General features: G+C 35.6%; 1 protein-coding gene across 1 annotated transcript in view; it reads right to left on the bottom strand.

Moving 5' to 3' along the window:
* Window positions 1-22,748, bottom strand: part of LRRC7 (leucine rich repeat containing 7) — a 1,130,220-nt gene that overhangs the window by 420,541 nt on the left and 686,931 nt on the right. The window contains exon 9 of the mRNA XM_039838554.1: window positions 13,350-14,838. Within this exon, the coding sequence (XP_039694488.1) occupies window positions 13,350-13,351 (2 nt within the window). The 5' untranslated portion in view covers window positions 13,352-14,838. The remainder of the gene's footprint in view (window positions 1-13,349; window positions 14,839-22,748) is intronic.

Genomic DNA, 22,748 nt, shown 5'->3' with positions numbered 1-22,748 from the left:
GTAGCATGCCTAGATAAGTTCCTGAAATGATAGCAGGTTCCCAATAAATGCCACTTTATTTCATTTTATATAAATTCTACTTTATTTCATTTTATATAAATTCATTTTGAAGCATTTTTGTAAATGTTCAAGATAAACATTTCAAAACATCAGAAAGATAAAACTGTAGATTAGGATAGCAGTTCATACTCAATGAGCATGTATGAAACTTTGTGAAGCACTGTACTATATGCATAGTACCAAAAGGCAATATAATAGCTTTTTATAGGAAGTGAGCATTCAGTTGAAATAGAAAGGTAGAATATAGGAGTTATCCATGCGAAAAGAATAGTTAATGAGAATAGCACGTGTAAAGGCTCTGAGGTTGTTGGGAACGAGGCCTTTTCAAGGCACTGAAAGAAGGCCAGCATTTTTGGACATGCAAGGAAGTGAAGCTGCAGTGTGGATACTAGCCAAACCTGAGGGACTTGAAGGAAAAAATTATGGATTTTGGTCTTTATCCCAAAAGAAATGACAAATCAATAAGCCCCTTCCAATGAGAAGGAAATAAGGTGATTTGATTTGCATGTCCAGAGTATTACTGGGACAATAGTATGCCACTTTGTCTTTTACATAAATTATTTAATCATTACGATATTTATGTAAAATGGGTATTGTTATGCTCATTTCAAGGGTGAATAAACTATGACTATGATGTAGAGAGTTAAAAATAACTTTCCTAAGGATACTTTGCAAGAAAGAAACAGAAAAAATTTAAATCCATAATTTTGGTCTGACTGCAATTTAACTGTGAGTATCACTAAACTACAGATGCCAGCAAGATAAAATTTTGACAGATATTTGATAAAATGTTCAATACCAAGATGATGGAAGGCAAGAGAGTAATATAGGTTAGCCAACAAAGGTAATAAAAATTCCATGTCTTCTAAAATAGAAGACCCCCAAAATACCCTCAAATATTTCTGTTATATGGGATAATAGAGAAATGAAATTCTGAGGACATAACCATTCTGTCTACCTTTGCTCCTACAGCTCTTTTTTGCTGATCAGTCTGGAGTTCGCTTTCATAAAAACTGTAACCAGTCTCAACAGGAAATTTAGGATGAGGGAAGGAAGTGATCCCAAGCCCAGACAAGTACAGAAACAAAAGTCATCCTAATGAGCCATATTAACAAAATGAGTCAATCATTTCATCTGTCTCAGATTATCCTGGTGTTGTACTTTCTCTACCATTTTGCTTATTTAGCGGGGCACAGAAAATATTCATTAAGAGGCGGAACTGGCAGTCTCAAATACCTTTCTGTCTTGGAGAGGCCTCAGATACACTCTGATAATTGGTGTGATAAAGTGAAACCATATGGGAGTCTTTGTGTGGATAACATCGCCCTCTGTCAATCAAAATAAAAAAAATGAAGAGTTAATGCAGGGCAACTCAATTTGTACTCAAATGACAATTCAAATGACCTTGCTCAACTCTAAATTTGTTGATAATTTGTAGCTGAAAATAAATAATGCCTATATTTTCTCATAATTTTCCCAATTGGAGGTAAAATATTTTTCTGTTAAAATAGAAAGCGAGAAATTATAAAATAATTATACTTTAGCATGATAATTCTTGAACATGAAACATGGTTATTTTCAAACATAGCAGTTTTTTTAGTCTTTGCTTTATGCATTGGAGTTTTTGTACTATTTCACCCAGTAAAAGCACTCCATGATTACAAAAATGTTTGAAAACACCCATCTAGTAGTAATTGTTACCATTCAAAGTAGGAGCCCGAGTAGTTTCAAAAGCACACCAAAGGAGGTTAAACATTACTTTTGAAGAAATTATTTTAATTAGAAATAATACAATTTTAATAATTTTGTTTAGCAAAACAAAAATAAATTTTCCTTTGTGAAAACATGTTTCATAAAATACATATATTACAACCCAAAGTGCTAAAGTGGAACTGAGCAAAAAATATATAAAGTATATATTTAAAAATATAAAAAGGGCATTTCAGATGAGCTGATAGTTATCTTGAAAGTTTCAAATTATATCCCCTCTTAGAATCGAAATCACTCCATAGATCCTCCAGATTTACATAAAAAAATAAAATTTTATTTTATAACTAAGCTCCAGTACTTGAAAAGATATAAAATTCTGTTTCCTCAAACTAAAATTGAATTACTATTAACCTAAATTTCAAGATGAATGTTATTTTATACCAGTGCTCATGCTAGGGAATTAGCAGGGTCTACCAAAAGTAATTTATTCGAGAAATTTGTAAAATACATTTCAGCTCAATCAAATAAGAAAAAATCAAAATATATTCACAAATACTATTATATTAAACAGATCTGAAGATTGTGCAGGATTAAAACAACAACAATAACAACAACAACAACATCTCACACACACACACACACACACAAAGAGACCTGGTGAAATCGGAATTGATATACGCTACCACTATTATTTTTGGTGGCAGTCTATTTGAAAGCAGTTATGTTAAGGTAGGGAAACTCAGAGTATACATGCTAAGAACACTACCCAAAAGATAGACAATGATTTGGAAAGAGTTGGAGTTCCTAACAGCTTCACTAAGTCTTAATAAAAGTGTATATGTTTACTCATTCATTTTTTTGCCACTCCATACTTGGTTATGTGACTAGCTTTAGTCAATGGAATGTGTGAATGGCTAAAAGATGCTATGTGCGAGCAGAAGCTTTCACTGAACTTTAGTGGGTCAGATTGGACTCTTGCTGCTGCCTTCTACCAGGAAAACAACTAATCCCCAATGCGAGTTACTTCTTCATCTTGGATGCTGGAGTGAGAAGACTGGGTGAACAGGGCCAAGCAGAGTTGTTGCTGCCTCACACAGCAATAAGTGAGAAAAAAATGTTTGTGGTTGTAAGCCATTGAGATGTTCCAAAATTGTTAGTTAAAACTGCAAATACTAACTGGAGGAAGGGGTAAAATAACTATCTTGCTCAGTCAAGCCACTAATTGTTGGTAACTTGAAGCTTAACACATTTCAAAATAATGTATTCATGATATGTACACGGAAAAAGAATAACCACTGTTCTTATATATGCACTCTCTGGGCAGCAATTTATAGTGTGTCTTAGCTGACAGAAGAGCAGGATATAAATGTGATGGGCTCTAGGAAAGGGACTACACAGGATGATTGCAAATGTGTGTGGCCTTGCCCAGAGAAGTTGATAATATGGATACCTGGGGGGCTACAGGTCTACGAGAGGCTACTAAGTATTTGAGATGGGTTTTTTAAAACAAATTGTACCAATGGTTAACACTTCTCTGCTCATTGCAGTAAACCAAATATAAAAGGACCAGGGGTAAGCTGTTCTTTCCGAATTTTAAAGCATAACAGAAAAAGCTGGAAGAATTTAGTATATAGAAGGAATAGATACGCATTCACATTTTCTTTTCATGTATGCTTCTATAATTGCTACATCAAGGAAGAGCAAATCTTGCACTAGGTCATAAACACTTCTACTCAGAAGAGACATGCCTCACTTTTTGTTCCTGTTGCATTGGCCAAAGTAAATTACAAGCCATGCTTAATTTCAAAGAGGAACTAGGAAGTACAATCTATGATGTTCCCAGAAAGGAAAGAGATGAAATTGAGGGGAACCACTCTAATGGCTACAAGAGTCACTTAGAGGCATTTGGAAACATAAGTGAAACCATTCACACAACATGCATATTTTTTTTCCTGCATTATGCTATGAGCTAGTTTGCCAGGGATACAAAATCAAGTGAGTCATATGTGTGTACTGGTTTTGGAGACAGCCATTTAAACAATTACGTAATGATGCTACGAATGAAGCATATTCACAGACTGAAGTATCCCAATAAAGACCAACTAAAAGTGATCTTTGGGTGATGACACAAATCACATAATTTCAAGGTTAGAGTATTTAAAAAATGCAACATACAGATGATGTATATAGAATTATAGACTTGAAAGCTATATAATTTTAGTAACCAATGCTACCCCAATAAATTTGATAAAATTTTTAAAAGGGTTGTTTAAAAAATGGGTAACCCAGGAACTCTAAAGTTTCATAAACTATAGTCATAGTCTATATTTTTTTCATCCAACTAAGCAATCTAACAAAAATTAACAAACTTAACAGTGATCTTTACTTAGCTTTAGGTTAAATGTCTTTCTTGACTCAAATCCAGAAGAGAGTGCAAAACCCTTCAAGTAGCATTGTAGAGTTTTTTGTTGCCTTCCTTTTCAAGCTAAGTACTAGAAGCTATTATATTACTTTTTATAACATGAGCTCACCAGACTGTTATTCTTGACTCCTTATAAAACGTTCTACCTTCTATATAAAAAATATACTATTTTATCTATTGTTAAACAATAACATAGAAACAAGTGATATTTAAGACAAGAACATATTCATCTATATTCCCGGATTCCAAATTCAACTTTCTTATTTCTGCATTCCTATGTAGTTTTCACACATAATCATACAAATAAATTCTACTAGGAACATGGGAAAGAGATTAAGAACATATTCTATTCAAAAAATTATCTATAACTTTACATATGCAAAGAAGAAATGCAAATTTAGAGCTGTCCTGGTCACACTTAGAGCCAAAAGGAATGACAACTGCATCCCTAAGACTGATTATAAAGAGACTGACATGTCATTCCCTTAGCAGCTACCATCAAACCATGTACTCAGGGCTAAATTTATGCTCATTAATAAACAGTAGACAAGATATATACCTTGCCAACTGCTACAGAAGTGTCCTTGGCCTGGTTCAGGGAGTATATTTAGGGAGAGATACATAAAGGCCTTAATGCTTAACATATATACAATTATATTTAGGAAAAACAGATGTTAAACACTGCTTATACAAAACTTTTTACCTACCAGCACATTTTAGACTTTAAGATAAATGTATTCTCAATTTTATCCATTGTCTTCTTAATTTTCCAGTATATATTCATAAATGAACATGTATCTCATCTAAATATAGAATATGATCCTGTTAATCTATGTACTTATGAACTATTAATAAATCTTATTTTCTTTATGATTTTCATATAGAAAATGAACATGCATTATAGTTCTAGTAGTTTCATTCTGTACCAAGGTACAAAAATACATCACCTTTGCACCTCCCCTGCCTTTTTCATATCCCACTTTGGAGGCTATTTGTTTGAGTTTCAGCAGCTTGCTTTTTGTTTGCAAGAAGCAAACCTTAGATATGTCGAGGCAGAAAAAGCAAGCAAGCAAGCAAAGCTAAGTAAGCGAGCAAAGCAAGCAAACACAAAATATCCATAACTCCTCATATTATAAATCTAAGTAATCTCGTTAAATAAAATAAGATACTTTGAAAGATAAAACAGGTATTATTACGGCGGTAGTTCAAACCCTGCACTGGTAAAGCTTGACACCTTGCCTTATCTTTAACACCTAGTCTTAGGACATTGAGATTTTGTCATGTAAAATGGTGTGTGGGATTATATTCACAGATACAGAAATATGTTCCGTTCTATCACACCCACGAGTCCCAGAACAGTACATTGAAAGCTGGCATGAATAAGAACGATTCTACAAATAAAAAGCATAGCTAATGTGCTGATATGTAATGGACTAATTTAGTCACCATGGTTTTTTTTAATTCAATTTTAAGCATTATTGTACTAAGACATTTTAATTTGCCTTTTAAAGAGGGTTATTATGTATGACTATGTAGGTATGTCTTGTTAAATCAATACTTTTGTTTGTTATCTCATTGTATATAAACCAAATACATATTTTAAGAGATGTACATCACAATTTCAAAAATGCTTTATAATTATTGCTAATATGTTTTAGCAGTTAGAGAAAAAACATCTTACCCTAAGTTTCCCAGTAACCAAAGCTTCTAGGTAGAGTGTAGTCAGAATATTAGCATTAGAAAAATCGTTAAATGAGAAACATTAAGTTCAAATTTGTCTCATGAAAGCGAAGTCATAACAGATACATAAACATATATTTAGTAGTAAGAGAGAGCTTATTTCAAAGGATCCTTCAAAATGTAACTGTAAGAAAAAAATCATAGAAGTGTGTATGTTTCACAAATTCTAACTGTACCGTATTTTATTTTCTTGATTAGAATGTTTTCTTAATTAATATTTAAGGTAATATTTTATACAAAGGCCTAATTTTACTTTAAATCATTCCCACTCACTGATCTTTAAGGAAATTAACACATTTAGAAGATAATTCATTTATCTGAAATGAACTGACCAGTTCTTCATCATCTAATATTCATTTAGTTGGCATTATATTAAAAAGATCAATAATTCAAAGAACATTTTAATTTTCATTAAAAAGGGTATAGTATCCAAAATTAGGATGCTTTAACATTAGTGAAATAAATTTCATACTTCTTAAATAAAGATATATTTTTAAAATAAAGTATGTAATAGATGTTAAATTTGTAGCATTAAACTGCCTAGACAGTCAAATCAAAGTGGAAAGATAAGGCAACTGTCCAAAAAACTTAGGCCAAATAGAAACTTAGGCCAAAATTCAGGCCAAAAATGAAATGAGAAAGAAATGTATTTTGGGTGGGTCACGATATTGGCTGGCTTCATTAATTGGATTAAAGATCTTTTTTTTTTCTATTTCCTTTTGCTGTAGTATAGAGGACTTCAACAGTGTCAATGGTGTGGTTTTACTGGTGGAGGTTGGGAGCCAAGACATCTGGTTCAGTTTCTGTCTCTCTCACTAACAGTTGTATGATCTTGAGCAAGAAAGCAAATGTAACTGGGCTCAGTTTCCTCTTTTGTAAAATAAGATTCTCTCAAGTCCTTTCTATCTCTGAAGTGTTAGGAACTTATGAAATAGTAAGATTACAGCTGTGTGTATGTGTGTGTGCGTGTGTGTGCATTTGTGTGTGTGTGTGCGTGTGTGTGTGTATTGTAAAACAAAGCAATTACAGCTGTGTGGGCATGTGAGAGGTATGCCCAATGTTCAACAATATGGTCTTACCCTAAGGACATTGCTAATATTTAACAATCACCGGAAGCTTAAATAGGTATTTGATTTAATTACAATAGCTTTTATAATTGTCTTAAGAAAGTAATCACACTTGAAGTAGGGAAGAAAATTTTTTCACGTCTTGAATTACACTGACTCAGAATAACACTGGAGTAAATATTCGATGTGATATCAGTGCTAATATATGTGGTCTGAGCTACATCTCCAGAACTACAGTGGTGAGTGCATTAAATGCAAAACACTTAAGCAGTTACTATTCGAGAAGTCAAATCATTTGCACTTTTAAGTTATTTTAGTTACACCATTTGTGTCACATTATTTTTTAAATTCAGCTGACATATTTTAGCTTTGTGTCCATTAGTCACCTTTTTAGTGCAACAAATGTCTTCATAATGCTTAGGCACTGTCTCCATAAGGTTCATTTCTTGCCTTTCCTTGTATTACCAAATAATTTATAATGCTGCCATCCATCCATACAATATTTCGCCACTACCTCAAAGTATCTTTATCTATTTCAATATGATAATATCCTTAATAGTTACATTTTTCTTGGTGAATTAACTCAAACAGCTCTTTTTCAACTGTTTTCCCATCTTTTCCTCTGCTAACTCTGCATGTTATGGTTCCATCTTCTTCTTTCTCCCTATGAAAATCTCATGTTAGTGATACTACTTACACTGTTAGTATTTTTATTTTCAGGTCAGTTACCTCTTCTCTATAATTGCAATCTATAGCTCCTTACTCATTTTCATACTAATTTACCTCCTGAATATCACAATATTTAATTCTATCTGAACATTTACACCCACACCCATCCATCTCCCACCTGTTCTGGCACACACACTTATACATGTACCCTACAATTCCTTTGCTTTCAACTTAACAAATTTGTTACGCTACTACCCTGGGCATGGTATCACTATCTTCTGATGTTAAATGTGCTCTCAGTCTTATTGAACATGTAGAGCAAAAATATTCCAGCACAACTAAAGAAACTACATCTTTAAGAAGCCAATAAATTAATTCTTTAAATAATATAAGCATCTACTCCATCATTAAAATATTTAAACAGATCATGTCAATGCTAATGTAAATTTCCATACTTCATCTCTTGTAACTACTGTTGCTTTCATGTGTATTAAAGTAAAACAATATTTTGTATAGAGATTTTAAGTAATTTATCAAGCAGTGAACAATGTAATGAAAATGAGTGTATGCAGAAAATCCTTTGGGTTATTAAATTTACTTAATAATTTTCCATATGTCATTGAATGACAAATGGTAATTTTTCTATTATAGTTAATAATTTAAATAGCACAACTCTCCAGAGGCTTATGTATCAAATATGTCACCATAGTTTCAAATTGGACATGAGAGCTACTGACGCAAAACTTGCATTATTGAAAACTTCCTTTATGTACTTTAATACGACAAATTCTAACAGCTTATTAAATGTTTCTGTCATGAATTAATTATGTCAGGAAGATTAACACCAGTAATCTTCTGTACCAATATTAAATGATAGTCACAGAAGTAATATGGTATATCATTGCAAACATGTAGATCACTTTGAAGAGCTGGTTCAAAATGATAATTTTTCTTTATTCATTAGGAAATAGTTCTGTGATCTACAGATTTCAGTCATTTAACAAGCTCCGATCTATGCCTACAAAGGAGTGGGCATGGAATGGAGAAAGAGGTACAAGAGCCAGATCCAGGTTTAAATCATCACTTTCTACCTATATCACATGAACTTGTTGCTTGTTGCCTTTGATCTCATGTTCTAATCTTTCAAATGGTGAGAATAATGCTTTTTATAGGATTACTTTGAAGTAAAGCACCTGACTCATGGTAGGTGTTTAGTAACAGATAGTTGTTATTATGATTACAGTTCATGTATTCTGGTAAGGGAAGCAAGAAGACGGGTGGTTCCTGATCACAAGAACTCATGGATTTCTGAGCATAATCACCTAATTCCAAGGTGTGTGTGCGTGTGGTATGTGTGTGTGTGTATGTGTGTGTGTAGTATATATTATATATAAACTAAATGCCATTTATTAAAAATATACTATAACATTGCTATACACAATCACATGCGTGCACACACACACATGTACACACACACACTACTATAGGAAAACTGATCTATACCAAAAAGTTTATGAAGTTTATGTTGCACTTTTCTAAAATGTCCAAATCACTTTGTATGTACCACTTTGTCTTATTATTTGCTGTGCACAAGAATTGTAAATTAGCAATTATACATGATCTCTATTTTATAGCGTTAAAGGAGGCTGATTTATATTACCTAAGATGACATGTTAATTCTGGAGGTACCTTAGTTTTTCTTGCTTCTCTTTCACTACCTCAGGATGATTCACTAGAGCATTTTTTTATAAAAACATGAATATTTCTAATCATGTAAACTTGATTCACAATACACAGCTAAAAACTTCATAAAGGAAAAAATATTGATTTGTAGTCATCGCCTTCCAAACATCACTGATTTATAGTGCCACTTTTAATTTTTATCTTTCATTGACAATTTAGGATTCAGTATTCTAACATATATGGCAAAACCTACCATCTATACATTTCCTTTCTGCTTTTGTGCTTCTTCAGAATACAATTTAATTGCTACACTATATGGTCAGATTGTATTATATTAAAATTCCATTTTTTAATTCTGAGGCATTAAAAATGCTCCACTGAATACTGACATGGCCCCCAGATTAAAAAGACTAAAAGTAAAAACTCAGAGGATCCTAGAATCACCTTCGATGTGTCTTTCCTTGGAGATAGGAATTAATTACTTAATGGTCATTTGGCTTGGCACAATGTAAAGGTCTGTTCTGTGTCATAGATTTGAATTAATGGCTCCCCTAAAGTCATCTTGCAAATTTACATGACTGACTACACTCACTCAAAAAAGACTGGATGATACTCTACAAGCAATCATTGTTACTGGAGAAAACAAAATACTCCAAATAATGTCTTTTTCTGATGATGTGGTCAAAAAGTTATGACATATTTTGTGTGAAGGAAGAAAGTGTAATAAGAATTCAGAAATAACTCAGATGGTAATTTATCAATAGTTGGTTACTCTGTGTACACTGTTCATTTGGGTATGGAATGAAGTTATAATGTCATGGAATGTGTGATCCATTCTTGTATTGAGGCCATAGACATCAGAAGATAAAATTATAGTTTAAATAAATATAATTTTGATACATCAATTAAAACATAACTTATCTTCAAATTTTCAACTGTTCTAAAAGTGGACCTTGTAAGTCACAATTAAAGAAACCAAGTGTTTATTATATCAAGTATTAACATGTGTAATATACTGAAAATAAGAGAGATCTAAGAAATATCCCTGGGAATTAATACTATGTGGATAATATAGTTATTTAATGACTTTCATAAGTGATAAAAATTCAAAGTGATATTAACTATACTTTCACGATTTTTTAAAAATCCAAAGCAAGTAATAATACACACTAAAAGACTTTATGCTATGTTCTGTATTTTATAGAAGCAGAAAAATTAAAGCTTACAAAAGAAAAGTGGAATATTTTAATAAAAAAATTCATAATGTCAGCCTACAGCAGTGCTAAAATTCTGAATAAAACATGGCTACTGTAATTGGACCAGGTTTATTTCTTTAAGAAGTTGCTTCTAATTTTGAAGCTGCATATGTGCAGGCACACGTGATGGAGAATGTAAAAGTTGCCATGGTAAATACACATCTTTTCTTGGACAGTCAAGTATAAAAATAAAATGTATAAAGAACTCTCACTTCATAATATGTCATGAAAATTGACTCTGCCTTCCCTACCACAATAAATCAGTATGATGCAATGCAGCATAGGATAGAAATAGCCCACATTTTTAAAAATTCAGTACATTAAGGTGACTTAATAAAACATGAAGTGAAAAATGAAATAAGAAATCTCCAAGTCAGGTAACTTAATTAAATGTTGGGTCTAGAACAAATTCTATTGCCATTTAACTAATAATAATCACACATTCCACAGGCCTGAGACATTTTCCCAGGAATTCAAATGCAGACATAGCCAAATATCACCATCGAAATACTTTAGTTTTATGACTTTTATTTTTAAGGAAAAATAAAATTATTCCTACATTCCTACTTTCTCATTCTTTCCCAGATCAATGGTTTCCAAGAAGCACAGATTTGACTGTTCTACTGTCTTTTGCAAAACGATCTCGTGGTGGTTCTCTTAGAATCTGTGAAGTCAGCTCAACGGACGCCTGGATGGAAGCGTGACACTTGGACTGGGGTGGTGGCAGAATCTGTTGCGAATCGCAGCAGGTTCTGAGGCGCTGGAGAACCCACGTGTGCAGAGGCTGGAGAACTTTTCCGACACGTCGCCGGGAAAGACCGCCTCACTTTTAAACAGGGGGCTGGCTGGGTTGAGGGGCAGGATGGGAGCTGGGCGGTAAAACAGGAGAAGTGGGAGGCAAAGGCGAAGGTTCAAGCCCTTCACAGGGATCTATCTACCTGTGCTTCTCTATCTCCTATACCGCCCCCCCGACTCCTGCAGCCTTCCCCCCTCCCACCGTCAACTTTAATATTTTTCCTTCTTATAGGAGGACTTAAGCAACCGGGATGCTGAGCATCTCATAGGCTCAGCCTGAAACAAAGAAAATCGAGTTCCTAATACTGTATCTTTCCCATTGCAGAGATCACGTGTCCTGCTTTCGCTGGAATGCACTCTTCTCGCCCACGCTATAAAATCTCTATTGTGCTTAGAAATTCTGCCCAGGTAAAAATATGTTCACATACAAACTGCTTTTCATCTAACAAGAGCCACATTTCAACATATGCAGGTACACATATTTATGTGCTGACCCAGTTACCACTGCAGGTAAATTCGGTGTGTTGAAAGTGTAGTATGAAAGTAACCAAAAAGAGCAGATGGAGGACCTTTATGTCTTTTTAAATTTCTTTTGAAAGAGAACTTCGAGAGGAACGTGGGAGTCGTGGGAGTCGTGGGAGTCGCAGATGGTTCCTTTCTGAAGCCAATTCCCAGGAGTTGTGAAAGTGACCCCTTCCCTTTTTTGCCTGGCGCTGCGCCCTCTTGCCCAGCCCGCTCGCTTTGTCACTTGGTGGGGAGGAGACAGTGAGGAAGAGGGCGGAGGCGGGTCCTTTATTCAGCCCTGATGGCCAAGTAGTATAATGAAGCAACGTTGCAGCCATCTCCGTTATTACGAAGTCACACTATTTTTAAAGGCATTCTGTACAATCCCCATTCTCTCACCCCGGTTCTTGACTCTGCAAACCAGTTAAGATTAGAGATCTTGGAAGCCAATCTAATTGTCCGTGAGCTGGGGTGCCATGATTACAGTAATGTTAATGCGCTTCCTTCCCTCTTTCCACATAGGATGCAAAACTAGTCCTGCATCTTTAATGACTCGAAGAAGAGGACACAGATGCTGAAGAGGGCTCAGCAGTGGGATTGGGAATAGTGCAGGCTCACAAGCTTTGCCGAGCAACACAAAGGAGATGTGTGGGCAGGAGTTGTCTGGCTTAGGGGGAGGGAGGCATGGTTCTTCCTGACTCCCAGGGAAAGCTTTCACTCCATTGCTCCCCACTTCTTTCCGTCCTCTAGTCTGTCATGCTCCCCTTTCTCTCCATCCCTCTAACCCCACCCTTTCACTTCAATCCCCAATGCATAAAGATCTTCTAACTGTATTTTTCAAACAAAAAGACACAAACAGCAACAGTACACCTTCCAAGATAAATGGACAAATGCGACCTGCCACAAGTGTGTGTGTGTGTGTGTGTGTGTGTGTGAGAGAGAGAGAGAGAGAGAGAGAGAGAGAGAGAGAGAGAGAGAGAGAGAGAGAGAGAGAGAGAGAGAGAGAAAGGATCAAAACAGCGCTTCACCCTTAGACATCTTCGGGGAAAAAAACTGGAGATTCCCATGATAATAAAGAGGAGCTAAGACGAACAGCTCGACCAATGGTCCCAACACCAGCGCCCAGCATTCGCTCTTTACCTTTCCTTTTTGCAATATGTAACCCTTTAGGGTTTCCTATCCGCCCAGGCCACTCAGTGTTCCCATGCAGCCACACAACTAGCACCCCATTTCCAAATGCCCGGCAACCTACCACATCCCCGCCGCCTCCGCGGGCCACCGCTCCAGCAGCTCCCAGGGAGCGCTGAAGGCTCCTGTCCTCCCACCCCCGCCCCCCGTCGGCCGCTTGGGTCCCACACCTCCAGTGCTCACAGCCAGCTGCCACACGCAGCGAGTCCCCCCCCCGCAGTCCCCTTGGCCACCGAACAAAAGTATCCTACTCACATTGCCGGCAGGAGAAACTGCCCATGAGGTTCTGGAGAGACTGAATCGTGCAGCTGCCAAGGGCTATTCCTTAAAGTGTCTGGGTCCGCAGTGGAGTGGACACGAGGGTCCTCGGAGGAGATAGAGAGGAGGGGTTGTGTAGGAGGAAGAGGAGGAGAAAGAGGGGATTCCAGGCAGGAGCTGTGTTAGACCATAACGCCGGTGCCCTTCAGGTGGACGGCTGGAGAGGATCCGGCGGGAAGCGGACGAGGGGAAGCCCGAAGCGCTGGCGGGGGTGGCAGGAGCGCATCCACTACCCAGCCTCCGCCTGCCGTGCGCGCCGCGCTAGCGACCGCAGCAGCAGCAGCGGCGGCGGCGGCAGCGGCGGCGATGGCACAGGCACAGCTCCCTCCCCACCCCCAGACGCCTCCACAAACAATAAATCCTAGGCGGAGAAGAGATGAGCAGAAAAGCCGAATCGTGCACCCAACTCTGTAACACCCCCTGCCCGCTGCCGCGCCTCTGCTGGGCAAGGATCCCCGGGGACCAGGGTGCAGTGGGCGGTTCGCAGGGGCCGTGCGCTCCCGCGGCTGCAGGAGACAGCACTGGCCCAAGTGGGCAACTGCAGGTCCCTCCGGCGAGAACCCGCTGCCCACGGGCTGGGTGTCTGTCGTTTCAAGTCCGGGGTTCGCCCGGAGTGGGGTCCTCCTCGGTGCAGTGGTTCGGCGCACAGGTGCCAGGATTGGCAGGCGAGGAGGCGCTGCTCTTGGCTCTTGGATGTCTCCTCGCTCTCCCCGCCCCCTCTTTTTCCCCACCTCCTTTTCCGACGACACTAGCTGCAGCTGCTTCAAAGTGTGAAAAATGTCAAGGATATTTTACAGCGACAGGCGGGAGTGACCACGTTCACAGCTCTCGGCCCCTTTTTGAGATTCTCGCTTGCCCCTCTGACCTCTACTTGGGCTCTACCAAATTGTGAGAAGAAAAATCGCAGTCCGGCGGAGAATTGAAAATGCTCGCTTTCTCCCGGCTCTGTCACAAGCTGCCTTTAGAGAATGGGACAACAGGCGGAGCTCTCTGGGTTCCTTCTGTCGCCCCCGGTGCGCGTGGCAGGTGTCGGAGGCACCGCGCAGGGTAGCACGCGACCGCCGGCTCCTCCCGGTGCGGGACCGGCTCCGGGGACTCGCGCGGCGCAGTGTCCCGCAGCGCTGGCGCCTTGGCGGCAGGAGCCGCTCCCGGCCTCTGCGCCTGCCTGAGCGCCCTTGCACCTGCACGAGCTCAGTGACGCTGCGCTCGTGGCTCCGCTGGATGCTGCTTCTGCTTTCTCAGCAAAGAGGCGGCCAGGAGCGCCTCCTCGGGGTTTCCTCCCCCGCCCGCCTTTCCTGCTGCAGGTTGTTGACTGCCAAGGAGAAAAGTCTCTGCTCGCGGGTCGGTCGCTTCACATCAGTCAAGGCAGAGACCTTTTGTGCCTGCTCTCACGTTCTCTTCTTTTTTAGGGGCCGGTGTTGCTGCCCTGGCAATGCGCAAAAAGAGAGGGGGTTTTCCAACTACCCTTCATGCTTTCACCGCTGCTCCTCCTGCCATGAACACACTCTCATATTCACACACACTCATGTACTCCCTCACATAAAGGCATACACAGACACTATTCTCACACACTTCTCTTTAAACTCTCATAACCAACAATGTTAAACATATTAATGAAGCTTGTACTATATTTAGACCTCTTTTATTTTCTAAATCCACCTGCTGAATTCTCTCTTTGAAAATGGCTTTACTATCCCGAAATCATTCCTTTGTGGAATATAGGCTATAGGTGCTTCTTCATTAGAGGAGAGAAAGAATCTTCCCTTTAGTTCTCTACATTGCTAATACAGTCAGACTGCATGACATTCAACTGCCACTATGTGGAGGATGTAAGCTCGCAGATTAGTAAAAAAAAGAAAAAAGAAAAAAAGCACTTTCTTATATTCTTAGATTTGTGATGCTAAAATCTTCAAGGTCAAAAATCATCTCTGGCTGCTAGGGATTTTCTAGGAAGACACTTTGGAGGCTGACATCTCATCTGCAGAGTACCAAGAAGGATTATTTTCCACTTTATCTGGGCCATGAAGGTGGGCCGAGTTTTAAGGACAGCTTTCCAGTATTTCATATGATTTTCGTGTAGAAGGAAAAAGGGATGAGATACATTTTGAAAAGCCAGATCATTTGAAAATGTGTTATAAAACACCGGCAAGAAAGGGTTCTGAAATGGCAAGGAGATGAAAAAACTGTTAAAAGGACAAAATTTTGAATTGACCTCTGTGTAGCTTTATTTTTTCATCCATAGATTTGTTCATGTAAACATTTTGCCACATCTCTGTGTGTCAGTGGAGTGATATGAAAAATTTTAAGTACTGATTGAAAATCTAAAAAACAAAACAAAAAAACCTGACACAACAATCCTACAATTGTAGCAATCCTTTATAGTTCTTTTGAATACAGTGTACACAAGACTTTCACACAGCATATTTTTTTTTTCAATTAGAGTTGTCATCTAATATTTCACATATATTCTTTCATTTAATCCTTTCCTAAAACTACTTGGTGTTATCTACACTTACAGGAAGGACACAAAGGCTCATCTCAGGAAGGTACCCAGTTGCCTGCACTTGAACTCAGAATTTTTTATTTTAACTCCAGAATTCATTTCCTTGAACCAAAATATTTGACAAAAATTCTATTAAAAATCACAGCCAATTACAAGTAACTACAGATCCTTGCAAAAGGGCAACATATCTACCAACAATGTTACCTCCCATGTGTTAAGATGAATTGTTTTCCTAAGTTAAAACAAACTTGTTCCTCTCTAGTGGGGAGAAAAATATTTTTGGGGATCCCAAATTAAAAATCAATGATGCCGCTATAACATACTTGAAACCACATGTTCTCCCTTCCCCTTTTTCTTAGCCTAGAACTGTGATTTCAGGTGATAAAAATCCAAATAGATAAAATATTTTAAATATGTGCAGACGTGATGTAGTGCCTATGGGTTTTAAGAAACATGATTTTAGCTTTAAAAAAAATAAGAAGAGAAAAGAGTATTCTCTGTAAAATAGGCTTTGGATGCAATGGCCTATTTTTTTCCTAAGATTTATGAATCTTGAACAAAATGTGGCCACCTTCACTATTTAAACAATAAGGCATATTGAAGAGATTTCAATGGTTTCCATTGAAATGCAAATGCAGATGCTGTCTTTAAACACCAAGTTGCCCTGTCATCAACCCTCTGAAAATACAGATGACTATCTGAAAATTGAAGAAAGAAGAATGCTAAATATCTTTAGGCTGTCATTCAAGCAAAGGTCCAACATCAAAAACAGTAAATACTTTAAAAATCAAACCAAGGCAGTTTTAACAGATTAGCTATTCAGATAACAGCTATGAATGACTAGACATTAAGTCTATACAATTTTGTAAATTGCTAATCAATTTCTCTGACTCATAACACTAAAATTTTTGAAATGATAATCCGTTTCTAGGATAAGCAACACTAACCTTATTTGAAAATAAAAGACATAGGGTGATTTTAAACAATCAATACCAACTATCTTCCTAATATTTCTCACTGAAGGCCTGAAATGTCACCAGTATCCTAAAAGATTTCCTCTCCGACAATTCCTGATTAAAATACAACTACTTATAGAGAAAGCACAACACTTTTAGCTTTATCAGCTGTTAATATCTTAACAGGATTGACTTAATTAGATATTAGTCTTTGAGGAAATAGAAAACATTGCTAAATTTTGATGTATGGAGATATAGGTTTGTAGAGCTCAGAGTTGTTAAAGCTTGGTAGGATAGAATCAGTGGGATACCACAAGGGTAGGAGGAAGTGCTGCTTTGTTGTGTAGCTTTTGAAAAGTAGGGGAAAAACTCTAAATAGGAAGTAAAAATCATTAAGAGTTTTCTTCAGTTTTGTTAGATGACCCTTACCATGAAACTAATCTCTCAGATTAACAATCTAGCTAAAGAAAATACTTTTTTATTGTAGGTTTTAATTTGTTTGGAAAATTAATTTTTATTTTTCAATATTACTTTGCATACTAAGATATACAAAATAGAATGAACACTAATATACCTACCATACACCTTAAGAGGAAAGATTGAAGCTTCCACTCCTTTTCCTTTATTTCTGCTCCTCTTACCCTACAGAGGTAACTTCATTCCTAAATTATATATTTATTCGTATATTTATACATTTATAAGTTTCATGCGCTTTACTGCTAACAATATTTTTGTATTGCTTTGGAAATTTAATCCTTACATAAATGATATAATGCAGTTTGCATTTTTTTCATAACTTGCTTTTGATTTACAACAACATTATGTTTATGAGAATCTTGATGTGTATCACTCTGGTTCACTAATTTTTACTGCAGCATGGTAGTTGATTGTATGAATTTATCATATTCACATTCTGATGACAATTTTTGCTTTTATAAGTACAGTAATACTGTTACAAATACGTTTGTTTATATCTATGTCTGTATATGAGAGTTTTCTTAGTTTATATATCATCTAGGAGAATATTTCTTGGGTTATAGAGTATATTTAATATTAAATTATTTTCAAAAATTTTATATTCCTACAACCATTTATAAGTTTTCCTTGATCAACATCCTAGCAGTACTTGGTTTTACCAGACATTTTCATGTTGTCCAGTCTGGGGGGGTGTGAAGTGGTATTTCATTATAGTTTAAATGCATATTTTCATGGTTACTTTTGAGATTGACCACCTTTTCAAAGGTCTATTTGCAATTTACATTTCCAATATAAATTGCTTGGTTTATATATTTTGCTCATTTTTCAATTGTGTTTTCTTGATATGTGTGTGTATCCCAGATTCTGATCCTTTGTCAGTTATAATTCATAGTTTTCACTCTTAATATGGTATATGAAAAAGAAATTTTGAGTTAATAGTCAACTTTATCAGTATTTTGTTGTTTTGTATTTAGTTTAAGAAAATTTTACTATTTCAAGATTATAAATATATTTTCTTCATTGTATTCTAAAAGCTTTATAACTTATTTTGTTATCTTTCAGACCTTAAATCATCTGAAATAGATTCTGTGTATAGTGTAAAGTAAGAGATTTTTGTTTTTGTTTTAATTTTTTTCCTCATGAGATAATTGATTATATGTAATCCTACCTCCCCTATCATATACCACCTCATTGGTCAATTTTTGGTTTGCAAATTTGGTTTCATCTGTTTCTCTATACTGTCTCAATTGAAACCTGTCCTAAGTTACTATAGTTTCATAATCAGTATTGATATATAGTGAAACAGAGCACCTCATCTTGTTCTTAAAAATGTCTTTGACTTTTCTTTGCACTTTCTTTTTGGGCTATTAATTCTTAAGCATGGTATAGATCCATGACAGCTTCTTTAATTTTCCTCAACCACATATCTCTTGAAAACATTGTAAGATCACCAGGCCTTACTCTATTTAGTGCTATATCATATTGACAATTCTCTCATAAGTATTTCTGAGTAAATTTATCATTCCAGTACTACAATAGGAAGGTTATCTTAGATGAATAGAAAATTGGCTAAGAAGAATTAAATAACCTTTTTAGAAAACAATATAGATGAGTTCACTAACATATTGTAGTATAAAAAATAACCACAAAAGACCCACATAGTCAAAGAAATCTTTAGAAAGAACAAAGTGGGAAGTATCACACTTTCTGATGTTAAACTATACTACAAAGCTAAAATAATCAAAACGGTATGGTACTGGTATAAAAACAGGTATATAGATCAATGGCATAGAATAGAGAGCCTAGAAAAGAATCCTCACTTATATGGTCAATCTACAACAAAGGAGGTAAGGATATACAATGGGATAGAGAGAGTCTTTTCAATAAATGGTAATGAGAAAACTGGACAGATACATGCAAACAATGAAATTGGACCACTTTCTTACATCATATATAAAAATAAACTCAAAATGGATTAAAGATTTAAATGTAAGATCTAAAACCATACAATTTCTAGAAGAAAGCATAGACAGTAAACTCTTTGACATGGGTCTTAATAATATCTTTTCTTGGACAAGAGCAACAAAAGCAAAAATAAGCAAACAGGACTACATCAAACAAAAAAGTTTCTATACAGTGAAGGAACCATCAACAAAACAAAAAGATAACCTATTGAATGAGAGAAGATATTTGCAAATGATACATCAATAAGGGATTAACATCTAAAATACATAAGGAACTCATACAGCTAATGCCAAAAGAAAACCAAACAATCCAATTCAAAAATGGACACAGGACCTGAATGGACATTTATTCATAGAGGACATACAGATGTCCAACAAACATATGGAAACATGCTCAACAACACTAATCATCACATAAATGCAAGTCAAAACCACAATGTGATACTACCTCATACCTGTCAGAATGGCTGTCATCAAACAATCAACAAATAACAAACAAGTGCTGGTGAGAATGTAAACAAAAGAGAACCCTTGTCGCAGTGTTGGTGGGTTGGAAACTATAGCAGCCACTATGGAAACAGTATGGAGATTCTTCAAAATATTTAAAATAGAACTACTCTACAACCCAGCAATACCACTTCTTGGTATTTATTCAGAGAAAACAAAAATACTAATTCAAAAAGATACATGCATCCCCTATATTCACTGCAGCATTATTAACAATAGCCAAGATATGGAAGCAACCTAAGTATCCATCAATAGATAAATGGATACCAAAAATGTGGTATATGTATACAATGGAATATTATTCAGCAATAAAAAAAGAATAAAATCTTGCCATTTGTGACAACATGATAGACCTAAAGGGAATTATGCTAAGTGAAATGAGTCAGACAGAGAAAGACAAATAATGTATGATTTCACTTATATGTAGAATCTTAAAAAACAAAAAAAAAATGAACAAACAAAACAGAGAGAGACCCATAGATACAGAGAACAAGCTGATGGTTGTCAAAAGGAGAGTAGAAAGGGATGGATGAAAAAGAAAAAGAGAAACTATAAATCATATATAAGTAGTTATAAACTATATATAAATAGTTAATTAATTAATTAATTAATTAATAAAAACATTGCCTTTCAGGATGCCACTCATTCTTGATTTTTTTCTTTCTAGCCATTCCTTGGTCTCCTTTTCTGGGTCCTCTCTTTCTCTCCCCACTAAATGAATGAATGAATGAATGAATGAATGAATGAATAAATGAGTTCGCTAACACATTACAGTGCAAAAATTTCCTGAGAAATCTTTGCTATATCTAGGTAATTTTATATTTATATAAGAAATTGAGAAATATATTTCTTCACTCTAAAATTAATATGTATAGTTAAAGCAACCTAAAATTCTAATTCTAAAATTGTATTATCCCATGTTCTTAAAATTTAATACAACATATTATTATTATTTGAAAAGTTAGGCATTAAAGGAAACTGGTAGTGAATTGATGGTTTTTCTAGTAAAGTTTTTTAATCAAAAAAAATTTTTTAATGGTAACTATAAACTACTGAAGAACTTCCAGTTGTCTGCAAATATAGGAATTCAAACCAGAGTTCAGAAGATTACATGAATATACAACACTCACCTTCCCTTAGGTAATATAATTCTTTAACCTGAGAATCTGTACATCGTTAATATTAACTTGTTTCTATGCTAAATCAGTCATTATGGAAACACCATTCTTCTCTTAGAAATTAGGGCAAAAGAATTATTGCTCTTTTTCTGCTTTTTGCTTTGTTATACCTCCAGATGAATAACTGAAAAAAAACAAAAAACAAAAAACAAAACACCCAGCTACAATTAAATTCTTGTAATGGTTCTATTTTTTTTTCAAATAACTGTGAAAGTATTATCTTGTCATAATCCATATCATAGAGTCTTGTGGCCCATATATAATTGTTTTCTTACATAACAAATGTTGAGACCTCAATTATAGTGTCAGGAATTTGCTTAGGACTAGAAAGAAAATTCTTAAGAAAGGATATCTTTCCATTTAATGATGGGACAATAGACATAACCAGACAAATATTATGGCTACATTTTTGTTTATTTTGTAAGACCACATCTGAACCTAAATGGAAATGATGGAAGTAAATATAAGTTGAATTAAATCCTACTTTGGTTATGGCAAGATATACTAAGCTGTAACAACCTGAATAACTTTGTTTTACTAGTTTTTTCTATCTTCCAGTTGGCACAATCTTGTCCATCCATTTGCTTGAAAGGAAATAGTCAAATAGTGATGCCAAATACCGTAAGTTCAACAATTTGATGAATTTATAAAATTACTTATTTTAAGTAAAAGCAGGATGGAGTAGTTTGGACATAATATGTAGTCAGAAGCCCAGCATGTTTTGGTTAGGTCTCACTATTTTGTATACTTCGAGGCCAAAGTAATACCTTTCAGTATATAATACTACTGGACTATTTCAGTAAATTCCAGAATAGTGATATTTAACATAGAATCTAATCAAAATTTAAGACAGAGACTTGATACTATTGATTAATAAGAATAACTGATAAAGATTATACTACTTGTTGTTATCTAATTTTATTTCTTTAACACATCTCAACTTTATCACTAAAAATTGTGTTTGGTTAACATGAAACAAATAGAGATTCATTTAGATTCAGGATAACATTTTATTTCAGTGAATTTTTCTCCCCAGTAGTTTTCACCTATATCATATAATCTATAACTATAAAGACTCAGCATTTCAAAATATTAGGTTAAATGAAAATGACTGGTTTTTACACATTTTTATTTAATAATAATTTAGCTGGTACAGTAATTATTCCTTAGCATATTAAAGGTATTATTCCACAGGTTTTGGTCTTCATCATTGCTGTTGAAATTTCTGTCCTCAATCTAATTGTCATCTCTTTGTAGCCAACCATTTTTTTCATTCTCGTTGTTATTTATTTATTTATTTTTGTCATTGCATACTGATGTGTTCAGGCATAGATTTCCTTTCATTTCCTAGTTTATTTTATTTTATATTATTTTATGCTGCTGGGAATTAGAAATTAATTTTGGAAAATAGTTCAGCCTTTGTCTCTTTATATATTGTCTTGCGTCCATTTTTTTGTATTTGTCTTCTTGTTTTATCTTCCATATCTCTTAACTACTCTTTAAGATTTTCTCTCTTTGTCTATCTGTGCAAACATGTTTCTTGCTCAGGTCTTGATTCACACTTTCCTATTGAATGTGTGTCTAATAATTTCAATATGTGAAGTTCAACGAGTCTTATTTGGGGTGCTGATTTATTTTTCTCCTGACTCTTGCTCATGGTGATATATTTCCTTACGTTCTGAGCTAATTTTCAGTTGGATGTTATATGAAGGAATAATATGAACTCTTGGTTGAAGGTGTTTTCATCGATT

This window comes from Pteropus medius, unplaced genomic scaffold (assembly GCF_902729225.1).
Source record: "Pteropus medius unplaced genomic scaffold, Ma_sr-lr_union100, whole genome shotgun sequence".
NCBI classification, from domain to species: domain Eukaryota; kingdom Metazoa; phylum Chordata; class Mammalia; order Chiroptera; family Pteropodidae; genus Pteropus; species Pteropus medius.
The sequence above is the reverse complement of the archived record's forward strand: the minus strand, read 5'-3'. Positions and strand labels throughout refer to the sequence as shown.